The sequence below is a fragment of the Branchiostoma belcheri genome, unplaced genomic scaffold, assembly GCF_001625305.1.
Source record: "Branchiostoma belcheri isolate BF01 breed outbred unplaced genomic scaffold, Haploidv18h27 scaffold117, whole genome shotgun sequence".
NCBI classification, from domain to species: Eukaryota; Metazoa; Chordata; class Leptocardii; order Amphioxiformes; family Branchiostomatidae; genus Branchiostoma; species Branchiostoma belcheri.
The window spans coordinates 374083-387074 of NW_017802569.1; the positions used below are offsets into that span (position 1 = coordinate 374083).

At 40.4% G+C, this 12992-nt stretch overlaps 1 protein-coding gene and 1 long non-coding RNA gene across 2 annotated transcripts in view; one reads left to right on the top strand and one right to left on the bottom strand.

Annotated features, from left to right (window-relative positions):
* Positions 1-6585, bottom strand: part of LOC109462487 — a 12906-nt gene extending 6321 nt beyond the window's left edge. Inside the window, exons 1-4 of the mRNA XM_019759044.1 lie at positions 6478-6585; positions 2946-3018; positions 1783-1851; positions 745-905 (exon numbers count right to left, since the gene is read on the bottom strand). Of these exons, the coding sequence (XP_019614603.1) occupies positions 745-905; positions 1783-1851; positions 2946-3018; positions 6478-6486 (312 nt within the window). The 5' untranslated portion in view covers positions 6487-6585. The remainder of the gene's footprint in view (positions 1-744; positions 906-1782; positions 1852-2945; positions 3019-6477) is intronic.
* A 4594-nt stretch (positions 6586-11179) lies between these two features.
* LOC109462468 lies at positions 11180-12061 on the top strand. The gene is made up of 2 exons (XR_002139768.1): positions 11180-11348; positions 11775-12061. It is a non-coding gene; the product is annotated as an uncharacterized LOC109462468 (long non-coding RNA).
* Positions 12062-12992: the final 931 nt, after the last annotated feature.

Genomic DNA, 12992 nt, shown 5'->3' on the forward strand with positions numbered 1-12992 from the left:
TGATTTTTCCACGTGTGACGTCAGCAAGGGTCAAAGGTTGTCTGAAGTCGGATATTACGCCCCCCGTCCCGGTTGAGCGATGGTTGAAGTGCCCTGATGTATACGGCCCTTTTTTATGCCTCTCTTGAAGTAATCCTGTTCGGGGGCGATATCGACTTCAGACAACATTTCACCCTTTGCTGACGTCACACGTGGGAAAAATCACGTGTCTTCAGCATTTGGGTCAGATAGCTGAGGGAGACTGAGTGATTCAGTCGAAAATTTCTGGTGAGTCAAATTTTGAGTTGGAGAAAAGTTTAAGTTTTTCATAATGTAATTTACCAACTGAGATGAACTTTTATGCTGAGGAGAGAATCGTGTCCTCGCACTGAATGAATGAATGGTTTATTTAGATACAAACTACACATCGTACAAAACATGCAGTAGCAGCCATTATCAGCTAAAATGATGTATGATTTACATTACATTGTTAAAAAGCTCCACTCAGTGATACTTAGGTAACGTAGCATTAGGCAAACAACCACAAGGGACAACTGTTAAAATCAGCACAAGATAACAACATTAATTCTAACTCCAACGCTATAAATCATATTCTCTAAGAATAACATGTCATGCATAAACATTAGTATAAATATACATGTGTTACTCGAGGACTGTCTTGGGGTGTTCGGCGTTTAACGGGTCCACTAAGAACGGCAATGTGCTCTTCCTATATCGTTCCGTGCTACATTTAAACTGTGTTACCTGGTGTACCACACAGGAGACACAACTCGTCTGAAGTTTGGATGTGACGATCTGCTCGCACCCTGGGACTGCGGCCTTGGCAGCATCTGCCTTCGCCTTCAGGTCGTTGTAGGCTGCTCTCATTTCATCACGCAAGTAGGAAGCACCGCTTGACTGAAAAGCTGAGAAAATATCGATCATTGATACATTATTTTATAAATAATCCATATTTTCAGATATTCCACGTTTTAGTTTATTGTCACCTATAAACTTTCCTTTCTTTTGTATTTCATGCGTGTATTAGGTTTACCTTGGCAGAAGGAAAAGATCATTGATACATTATTTTATAAATCATCTATATTTTCAGATATTCCACGTTTTAGTTTATTGTCACCTATAAACTTTCCTTTCTTTTCTTAGACTATTTCTTGCGTGTATTAGGTTTACCTTGGCAGAAGGAAAAGATCATTGATACATTATTTTATAAATCATCTATATTTTCAGATATTCCACGTTTTAGTTTATTGTCACCTATAAACTTTCCTTTCTTTTGTATTTCTTGCGTGTATTAGGTTTACCTTGGCAGAAGGAAAACACATTGTTTTTGCTTGTCCAAACAAATAAAGACGATGGTCGGGACCAGACGTCTGTCACCATGGTAACTAGTGCTGTAGCAGACACCCTGTGGTGTTGGGTTACATTATGAAGCAGGACACAGCTGGAGGGGATGCTTACCATACATTATACATGGCTTTGTTTGAATAACAATAAACAGAGCTGTGAAAGTAACATTATGCATTTTATTTGCAAATGGCACATTTCTAGTTGCTATTGCAAATCATGTATTAGTTATTATTAATATTAATACTTACTAATAGGTGGTATAAATTGCTGCACCAACTTGCATTAACTATTTTAAGTGCAATTCAATTTCTCAGTATTTATATCTGCATTTGTACGTGCATCTGTAAAATTGGCACACAATACATGAATAGATCTTCTAATCTGTAGCTATCAGTGGTGAGAGTTACATGTCATAGTAAAAGTATAAATACATACCGACTACGACCGACGAATGGAAGCTCTGCCATGTAATTTCACGCAATGCCCCGGCCTTTTTAGAGGAACCTTATAGAAACACAAAAAGTTATAAAATCATTTATCTCAAAAGTGATTTACATGCAGTTTGTGTAAAAAAAAATGGCATCGTGATGCATGTATCGTGTGACCTTGCAAACAGGGAAAGGAAAAACATTGCTAAACCGCATGTGTGCTCAATTAAAACTCTAGCTGTAACTGATCAGACATCTTGTTGTTGCCTTTGGGCCACACCAAGTAAATTTTATGGATGACGTCCTTTGGAGACCCTAAATCTAATGCGAGAGGGCGAAAAAAAACAAGAAGGGCCCTAAAAAACAAGATGTCTAGATTAGAAATATACTAAGAGACGACAAGTGTTAGGACACAAATTGAATGAGGTGACACAGTGTAACAAGCAAGAAGTCTTTTATTCATCATCAAAACAGCAATAAATCAGGTGGAACAGAAGTTGTCGTCCTGTCCTGTTTTCGCGTTACGGGTTTCACTTCAATCTGACGATTTGTGGCACTGTCGTGACTCTTTGGTCATAGTTACAGGAAGCAGAATTTCTTGTTTTTTTTTCTAGGAACAGGCCAAAATCAATGCGCGCGCGGACGTCATCCATAAAATTTACTTGGTGTGGCCTTGAATTAAAAAAAAAGAATGTCTAAGAATGTCGGTGATAATTAGAAATGAGAAAGAAATATGTTTCCGATAAAACATTGCATGCATTTAATATTTTGGAAAAACGCATGTTGTTTGATGAGTATTTGACCATGCAAGGAAACTACCATATTTTGGCTCGCCTAGCGACTTTTTTTTTTATTCCAACATGTAATCACCAGACGTGGTGACGACACACTCAAGTTTTGTCAACTTATATTACTGCCGCCACCAACACAGGGGACAAATACATGACATGACAATACTCATTTACACCTGAACTAAGTGAGGAAAGCCGTGTAAAGTGCCTTTCCCAAGGGCACAAGATCGGTGGCATGTCAGGACTCGAACCCGGGACTCTGCCGCTACGCCACACAACCCCACTTAAGCCTAAGCCTAGCGACTTTGTTTGACACTACAACAGGACATATACCTGCCATCGTTCTCAGTTCATAGGCACACAGACGAGTTTGTCTTACCTTTGAGAGGACGGAGAAGTCGACCATTGTCTCCTGCCAGGACCGTGCCTACCAGCAACGCCAGAAAGAATGCCTGTCATTGAGAAAAATAGTTGTAGTTCCCAAATGATAAAAATGAAATGATTATATCGTAGCTACGTATATCTAATCATATAATAATTTAACGTTTTCGGAGAATGAAGACAATTATATTAGGCCACACCAAGTAAATTTTATGGATGACGTCCGCGCGCGCATTGATTTTGGCCTGTTCCTAGAAAAAACCCCAAGAAATTCCGATTCCTGTAACTATGACCAAAGAGTCACGACAGTGCCGCAAATCGTCAGATAGACGTGACACCCGTAACACGAAAACAGGACAGGACGACAACTGCTATTCCACCTGATTTATTGCTGTTTTGATGATGAATAAAAGACTTCTTGCTTGTTACACTGTGTCACCTCATTCAATTTGTGTCCTAACATTTGTCGTCTCTTAGTATATTTCTGATCTAGGCCTCTTGTTTTTTGGGGCCCTTCTTGTTTTTTTTTCGCCCTCTTGCATTAGATATAGGGTCTCCAAAGGACGTCATCCATAAAATTTACTTGATGTGGCCTTACTTCGCAAAGCAGACAGGTCTCTCTCACGAACACAAATGCTGTAGATAACTCACACTGCAGGGCATAATTATCAAGTCAAGTAATTATCAATGAATGTTTATAGGGTTCGTTTGACGTTAAGCTTCGGTCACAACCCGCCGTACGTGCATTTTCTCCGTACGTTTTTTGGGAGGCTACGTCTGCTACGTTTTTCTGAAAACGTGGGGAAGGAGATGCGTCTACGCACGTCACTCGCACGGTTGCGCAAAGTGTAAGAGTGGGGTCTGCACGCCAAGTCTGGCCATGAGCGGTTGCGTGCATCGTACGTTGCGCAAGTGGTAAGTGAGTTGTACGTGCTTACAACGTACGATCTCTGTGCGATTGCAACTTTACCGCAAGGAGGCCGTACTCACACGTGCTTCTTCCGCACGGCACGTACGGGGCACGCGCGTCGCCCGTACTCGCACGCACGGGTAGTGAATCCGCAGACCGCACGTAGAAAAAGTTTTACATGCACTTAAAGTTTTACGGCATGTCTGCGTGCTCCCAAATCCGTAGGATTCCGTACGGAGGCGGTACTCACCACGCACGGATGCCCTACGATTGCCCACGCTTTTGCACGTAGACAGCACGCAGATGCACGTACGGCGGGTTGTGACCGTAGCATAACTGCAGAGTGCTCGGCTCAGAACCAAGAGATCCCGGGTTCGATGTCCTGACATCCTACCAATCTTGTGCCATTGGGAAAGGCACTTAACACGACTTCTCTCACTATATTTAATTTTAACTCAAGTGAAAATTAGTATTGCCCTGTCCTGTATTTATCCTATGCGAAGGTGGCACCATGAAATAAGTTGAAAAACATGAGTGTGCTGTCACCATGTGTTGTCATGACCTGTATAATAGAACATGCCTAGGCGTATCCTTGTAGAAGCCATTGCTTATGGAACATTAGAGATCACTATTTATTGCAATGCAAATTTTATAATACTGAAAGGACCAAAATGTTGTTATCCATATCTTGCCTTCATCTTGAAAACATACTCCCTTCTGACCCACTCAACGCAAACGACGCCACATTATGTACTTTACTTCTTACAGGTAGCCCCTCCCTCCCATACCTTACTAACTGCCGTATCTTTGATATTGTGTTCAACTATATCCACCACTCTGGAAGATTTGACCAATCTCATTAATGTCTATGCTATAGGTATTGGTGCGGCCAGCCACTTTCATTTCATGTTTATGTTACACTTTATGTCATCTTTATGTTTACTTTTGTATTATGTTTTATGAGCAGCGGATTCACATAAGCACAACAAGTGCTTCCTATCCAATGCTCAAAAATCCATGTGAACAAGGAAAATCGTAGATTTTGTACCTCTGGGTATTGAAATGTGTGTTGCAGAATGTTGGGTGCATGTTGGGACTGTTCTTTAAATTAGTGAATTCGCGCGAATACCATTTTTTCGAAAAGTTTCGAAATGTTTGTAATTGGCTAAATGATCTGTGAAATCACTAATCCCCCTAGCCGACTGGAGCCCAAAAATAGAAAGGACAGGGGGCATCCCGTGGCGAATCTGGCTGCCCGACCCTCAGCGACCAGCGATAATGTAAACAAACACCCGCTCCGGGCGCCAGCCGCCAATCGTCCGGTGCGCGTGTTACCCTTCTAACATGTAAGTAAGGCCATGTTGATTTGATTATATGGATGACATCCTCTGGGAACCCCAAAACTGATGCGCGCGTGCGAATAGTAAAATCTGAGCTTTTTATTGTATACTTTTATATGTTGTTTGTTATATACATGTAGTTGATGGTGTTGAATTTTATGTGTTAGATTTAGCCTTCCTGGTTGTGTTAACACAGGTCAGTATTTTCATCTGCAGCCTATAACATGTACCCACGAACGGGCCGCCACGAACTTATGCCACAAGGTCAAGGAACTCGTAATGAAACTCAGAATGACAACCGGAGCCGTTAAATGGAATCAGACGTTAAAAATAACTGCTGAAGTACCTCCTCGCATGTGCAAGTCATCCTTATTGTCACTTCCTCCATTTTCCGCCGATTCTTCGTATAAATTGGGGAAGTAAAGGTCTGAATCCGCGGTATTTGTAAGTTAGAAGTCGTAATATACGCCGAAAACAGCCAACACAAAGGTTGCGCAACAGTACGTTGACCCCTGACCCATTGGCTAACCAGGAAGTGCCGATTACGTGTCCTGTGAACGCGTACTAAAGTATCCCCCCAGCGGGTCCCACCAGGCACGATAATGAGACGTTGATTGACGGCACATGTGGTTCACATCTGAACAGTTTCAAAGAAAGAATTTATCGACAATGCTGACACCCCTCTGTGTGAAAGGTCAGATCAGTGGTCGCGACCTCAATCGTCCTTATACATGCAAAGGTCAAAAGCTGAGGCCCACTTTCACACTGAAAGGGGTGTCCATCGGCGGTCTAAACGCATCATTTTGACGCACTAAAACACACATACTAAAAAACCAAAACAACGTGCACCATCTACAGCCCAACAGCAAAACGTATACCAAGTCCCAGACATATCCGTCCACCCAAACGCGAGAAACGGGTGCGAACGCAATTTTCGTCTTCCCTCACAAAACCTCCGCGCTCGGGATATACATCCCTACCCGGAGGTAATAAAATGAAATAAAAAACAGCAGAGATGACCCACCCGTACTCTTCTTTCTTCGCCACACGTCCCTCACTGACTTACCCATGCTACGGACATTGGTAGAAGGCAGATAAAACGATAACACAGGGCCGTCCATGTTGCAAAGTAGTCATGGCCAATCTATTCAATAGCGAACGAACGGTTTTACAGTGGACTACGAGAATTCAATATTTTCTGCATACATGTGTGGCTACACTTTTACTTGTTTCGGGCATGAATTTCTAACACAAGTGCGTTATAAAAAAAAGGTCAATACCTTGTACATGATGTCCGTGCTGTATACTGGTGAAGGTGTATCAGTCAAGCGCGCTGGAGTTCGATGATAGAAGTGATTTCCTGTGCGAGGGTGTCGCAAGTTTTTATATTGTTGGGGCATATCTGTTTGTCCTGTGTTAAGGAAGAAAGAAATCGATCACAGGATGTCGGATTTTTTTCATGTCAGCAGGAAGCTCATGGACTTGTATTGACAATTTTGAAGTATTTGTAGATAAGAGCAGTGACAATTTACAAATCGTGTATATTTTTGAACTTGTTTTCGTATAAAGATGTGGTTTTCTCATGCACTTTGATACTAGGCTGTCCGGTCAGGATTCGGTCGGTCATGGGTAGATAATGTGAAAATTCTGTGACTCCTTAGTGGTGAATGGTGATACCTTGTCACATGTGTAAGTTACTTAAAGGTTAACACCACTATGCATATATTATGTTAATGGTGGTCACTTGCATAATTAATGAAGGACATGTTGAAATGAAGTATGACAAAGTAGAGGAATTTTGCACGAAAAATATTACCATTTGAATTTAGAAAATCATAAATTAAACTAGATTATGCTAATTATTACCTCATTTCCATAGTCAATAAGACAAAAAAAAAACATTTACAAAAACTCATATATTTCATGGAGGTGTGAGATCTCCAAATATTTTTTTGATTCTTAATTTCAAATTTTAATTTTAATTTTTTTAGAACAGCCTAAAATCAATGTGCGCCTGGATGTTATCAAAAAAATTTAATCGGTGAGGCCTTACACGTGAAGATCATTATATCCGGAAAGATAAGAAACATACATTGACTGTTTCAGAGGATTTCATTGATTAAAGTTACATGCTGTGGCCTAATTGCAAACATGGTAAGAGTGTGTGCTGAGTGTATAATATATACTAGTATCTCCTATACATGCCACTACAAGACTAGTCTGTGGTAATGATCTTTGAGTGGCAGACCGGTAGATTTTAAACTTGGCCTTACAACGGCAAAAACATTCAAATTCCCCAGTTATAACGTTAATGTTACTCTATAATAACAGTACATAAAAATCAGTAATATAAGCAAAATATCCTTCTACCCATCCTTTACTAATAAAGGTATAACGCTAAATCGTAGGCAAGACCATCCTGAGGTAAACATATTGCATTTGCTTGCAAATGTTACCTTTCTAGTTGTTTTTTTATTACAGATTTGGGTTACAGAGTAAGGATCTAGGTATGATCGAGTACTGTGACTGTCTTGTTTGTCACCTATGGAGGAAAAGTGGGAGTGAACAGGCCGGGACTCATTGGTAAGGAATATGTATAAAATATTACATGTACGTCCCACAAATTATTGTCTATTGATTGTATCATAATACATGTTTAAGAAAGTACTAAGTATACAGTTTGTTATAAAATATTGACGTGAATTGTTGAATTCTATTATTGACTTCAAACCCGTTTTTCTTTCTAATTAAAGGCTTCCAGCAACTACATTTGTACTACTTAAGTAATTGGTGCTTTGTTGTTCTACCTGTTGCCTAGTTACTTATGTGATTTAATACTGAAACACGCTTTATAATAAATATCATTTCTGACTAATCTTTTGCTCAAAAGTTGCGGGACATATTGTATACATTAATGTATGCGAATGATGGAGAAAACACCGTTCCACGTCAAAAGTACCACGATCTCATACCTTTGCCTATTTGCACACAGTAATTGTCATCTCCGTAGCTCCCATACTCCCATACTCAGTAGCCTGGGCTCTCATACTCACCACTAAAAAATATTTCTTGGGGGGGGGGGGGTATGGGAGCCCCGGCATGGAAATAGGATGGTACCCAGGCTATTATCTCCACATAGAATGTCGCTAAATTCATTTATCGGATGGGATTTATTCAATTCTTCTGAAAAAGCAGAAAGAAGTGTGAATAACTTTGGGTGTTTATCATCAGATTGTGAACACTCCATGATAAAGTAACTTTCATCTTCAATATTTTTTAACAGATTGGGTATTAATGTTCGCTTGTGGAAGATTCAATGAGATCGAGAATGTGTAATGATTTGGTTGTCAGTTCAAAAGGAACATTTGCATGCAAAGAATGGATAATGTAAATTCACATCAAAATAAAATCAACAAGTATATTAGTAGTACATCAAGTTACGGTAAATACAACTAATAATTTACTGACAAGACACCAGTGTCACCAGAAAGACTGCAATTAATGCAAAATGAAGGTTGCATTGCAAATCGATATGCTAATTGTTTTCATTAAAAGCTTGATCACACTAATTTAGTTAACAGTTATATACAAGACATTTAGGCAACGCCAGTTGCTTTTCTTGGTTCTCAAGTATTTCATAGTGAAAGTCCAACAAGATCTCATATTTTCACATTAAAGTCGTACTTCACTACAAATTATACATGTATGCACATAGGTGCTGCCTTTTCTCAGAATACTATGAATAGTTCATTTCCCGAGCAATTTCCCGAGCAGCCTTCGTAATCCGTGCTTCTCCTATCGAGACAGTCAGTCAAACTTGCCCAAGCCTGATGTTTCTACACAAAGGCAGAAGAGATGCTGCTGCAGTGAGCGTTAGACCAGTGCCCAGAAGTGGCCCTTGTGGCTTTACACCTTTAAAGCCATTTAAAAATTATTTTGTTCTTCATTCAAGTCTCCTTTCTTGACTTAGTTTCAGATGCCAGGTTTCTCAGCCATACAAGAGTGTTGACAGGACGTTGCTGTTGTAAAAGCGCATCTTGGTCTTGAGGGACAGTTTCTTGTTTCTCCAGAGTTTGCCCAGCTGGTTAAATGCTGCTGAAGCCTTACCAACTCTGCAGTCAAGTTCTTTGTCCATGTCACCATTGCTATTGATGGAGCTTCCAAGATAAGTGAAGTTTTGAACTATTTCCACTTCCTTCCCATCAATGAACACAGATGTAGGTGGCGGATGAGATCCTGTCAGCATATTCTTGGTCTTCTTGCCACTGATGGTGAGACCTATTCCTCCTGCTGTGGTACCAATCTCGCTCACTAGGGCCTGGAGGTCCTTTGTGGATTCTGCTAAGCCGGCAATATCGTCTGCGAAGTCAAGATCAGACAGTCTTTGTCCTTGCAGCCATGGTATTCCTTTATCCTTAGTTGACTGTTGCAGCACCCAATCTATGGCAAGGGCAAACAGAATTGGAGACAGCACACATCCCTGGCGGACCCCAGTCACCACCTCAAACCACCCGCTGAACCCATCATCTGTCCTTACACAGCATTTGGAGTCAGCATATATGTGTTTGATGGCTGAAATGACTTTGTTGGGTAGTCCGTACATTTGCATGATGTTCCATAATGAGGGCCTGTGAATGCTATCAAACGCTTTAGTAAAGTCAATAAAGCTGATAGCCAGTGTGGACTGAAACTCATTGCACTTCTCTATTATGCGTCTCAGGGTGAATATTTGTTCCGCACAGGATCGCTTGGGTCGGAATCCTGCCTGTTGCTCCCTAAGTTCTTCGTCAACTGCATCTCGTATGCGGTTCAGGATAGCATGGCAGTAGACCTTTCCTGGGATGGACAGGAGTGTAACCCCTTTCCAGTTGTCGCATTCTGCAAGGTTGCCTTTCTTGGGGATGCAAACCACTACTCCATTTCTCCAGTCCTCTGGTACTTCCCCCCGGTTCCAGGCATTGTTACAGAGCTGGCACATCCATTTGACAACGGATTCCCTTCTAGCTTTTAGCATTTCTGCGGTAATGCCGTCCATTCCTGGGGACTTGTTGTTCTTCAGGTTCTTTATGGCCTCATGTATTTCCGGCTCAGTAAAGTCACTGGTGTCAATCGGGAGGAGGTGAGAAGGTGGGTCGGTGACTGCTGGTGAAGTTGGGTCTGGTCTGTTTAGAACTTCCTTGAAGTGCTCTGCCCACCTGGCAAGCTTGTCCTCTCCTTTGGACAACAGGGTACCAACTACATATTACTATTACACTAAATTCACTTGTCTTTTACACACACAGAATCAGTTACCTACAATGTAGGTTCCTTACTGCCTTTACCTTTATTTACCCTTGTCTATTTGTACAGGTCACTTCAGCTTGTTTTGTAACTACATGTAACATATTGTACATGTCCACTGGTAATCCATTTTACAGTATTATTGGGCTTAGCAGTACAAAAGAAGAAAAATGAGGAGAGCAATTATACTTAATACAATCTCGTTTAAAGTTAAAACGTTTGGTCCAACACAAAAAATTCTCTCACCTAAAGCTTTCGACCAGTCACTCTGGTCTTCCTCAGTAGACTGACCCAGTGAGGATTGTCACGTGGCTTCTTTGAAGTGTGACGTCAACACTGGGTCAAAGGTATCTGGTAGACGATGTCGGCCCCGTCGCGGTTCAATGTAGGGTGATGGGCCCTGATGTATATTGCTTCCTTCACTCCTCTCAAGAAATAGTCTTGTTCAGTGTCTAAAATCCTTACAGTGTCAAGTGAAACAAAATGTCCGGGTGACTCTATGTGGATGTGTTGAACTGGCAGAACTAGGCCGTGTATGTTCTTGAAACCTGGCTTTTAGAGACCTCTCTGTTTCCCCAATGTACGTTGACGTCACACTTCAAAGAAGTCACGTGACAAGCTTCACTGGGTCAGTCTACTGAGGAAGACCAGAGTGACTGGTCGAAAGCTCTAGGTGAGAGCATTTTTTGTGTTGGACTAAAAGTTTTAACTTCAATAATAGTTTAATATAAATGATAGTTTAATATAATCTCCTCTGTCTGCAGACTGTACCACGTTCAACACGGCTGTAACTGATTACCAAGCAGCTATTCAGAGCCACTTTTGGGTCACCACTATTCCTGCACATAACCAGAACTTTGTCATAGACCAGGTACGGCATAGTGACATTTCTTCTCAAATGTTCAAAAACTGTTGTTACACATATAGATGTATATTAAAAAAATTCAATATTTCCTTCTATCTCTACGGGCCTATCATAATCAAATCTATACTATTATAATAGTAACTGTTACAAATTTTAAGTTTAAACATGAAAAGAAAAACTCACCATGAATTTTTGATTGAACCTTTGTCAGTTGTGTGATCCACTCAAATCAAAGCACAATGACGTCAGGAGTGAATAAAAAAAGAGTACAGCTGATGAAGGTTGACGTGTTCGAACGAAAATGCATGTTTTTTCTTTTCGTGTTGCTTAAACGTTGTAACTAATATAATAAATATGTATTCTACCAACACATACATGTATGAGCTTTCATTCAAGACTCTACAACTACTTGCTGTATCTCCCTCTTTACAGGTGATGGTGGATGGAAGCTCCGTTGACTTTACCACCGGAGGCTACACCCGTGTCGAGGTGACCGTCACGATGTTCGGGGAGACCTACACCTTCAACCTGGACAACGGCTACAGCCCGTTTGATCCAGGCGCATCTGGACAAGAGATTGCCCACAAGGCAATTGACCACTACAAGGCTAGCCACCCCCCTCCCTCAGCTAAAGTGTACACATTTGGACACAACTAATTCATGAGTGGCATCTCATGATCATGTCCTTGAAAATAAAGCTTCATGTGCTCTAAAACTCACCACATGACTTTGTTTCTTCTTTTGTTCTTTAGGCTGCAACAATTGAATTTGTTGGTTCTGATTTTTTTCAGGAAAAATATAGAGGCAGGGCAAACAATAAGAACAGGCCTACAGATTTAAGGCATATCCTACATATGATAGCGTCAAATGCTAAGATAGAAGCCATGACATCAACATACCTGGCTGGTTTGTAATTCAAACAATAAATTTGAAACTTTTAATATAAAACAACTAACTACATTCATAGATAGAGTGAAAAACTACAAACTCTGAAGAGTTGGGACTTTCTTCAACCGTTGGGGCCAAAATATGAGCATTTTGGAGTTGATCCAGAACCTGAATTTTTTTTTAAACCAGAAAAAAATGTTGCAGGTGAATCTGAGAACCAACAAATTAAATTGCTGTGGCCTTAATATACAACTAGAAAACATTTTGTACAATCTTTCTTAACTTCCCCCAAAAGTAACAAAAAATATCTTATTGTCCTATAGAAATCCTTTTGTTTGCTTTCTTCTCTCTGGGCTGATCTTCTTTTCTCAGGCTGCTGTTGGTTTTCTCCAAAATCTGGTAGATGTCCAGAGCATCTCCTGTACAGAACAAAACATGCCCAACTCAAAAGTTGCATTCAGTGAATCACCATTTTTTCTAGGGTCTTGGAAAACAGCAGGGCTTGAAATTTATTTTTGGGAATAGGTGCACTGGTGCACCCGACCTTAAAAATTGGGTGCACAAAAAATATTTTAGTATTATATAGAATGTCTGTAAAAACTATTTCATTTCAAGAAAAGCACTATAACAATGATTAATATATGTATTATTTTTCTGACACTAAGATGTTAAGAATATGCTGTATGTAACTACTTAAATTACATTTAACATCTTTACATACATTTGTACATTAAACCTAAGAAACTATTTGGGTGCATTGGT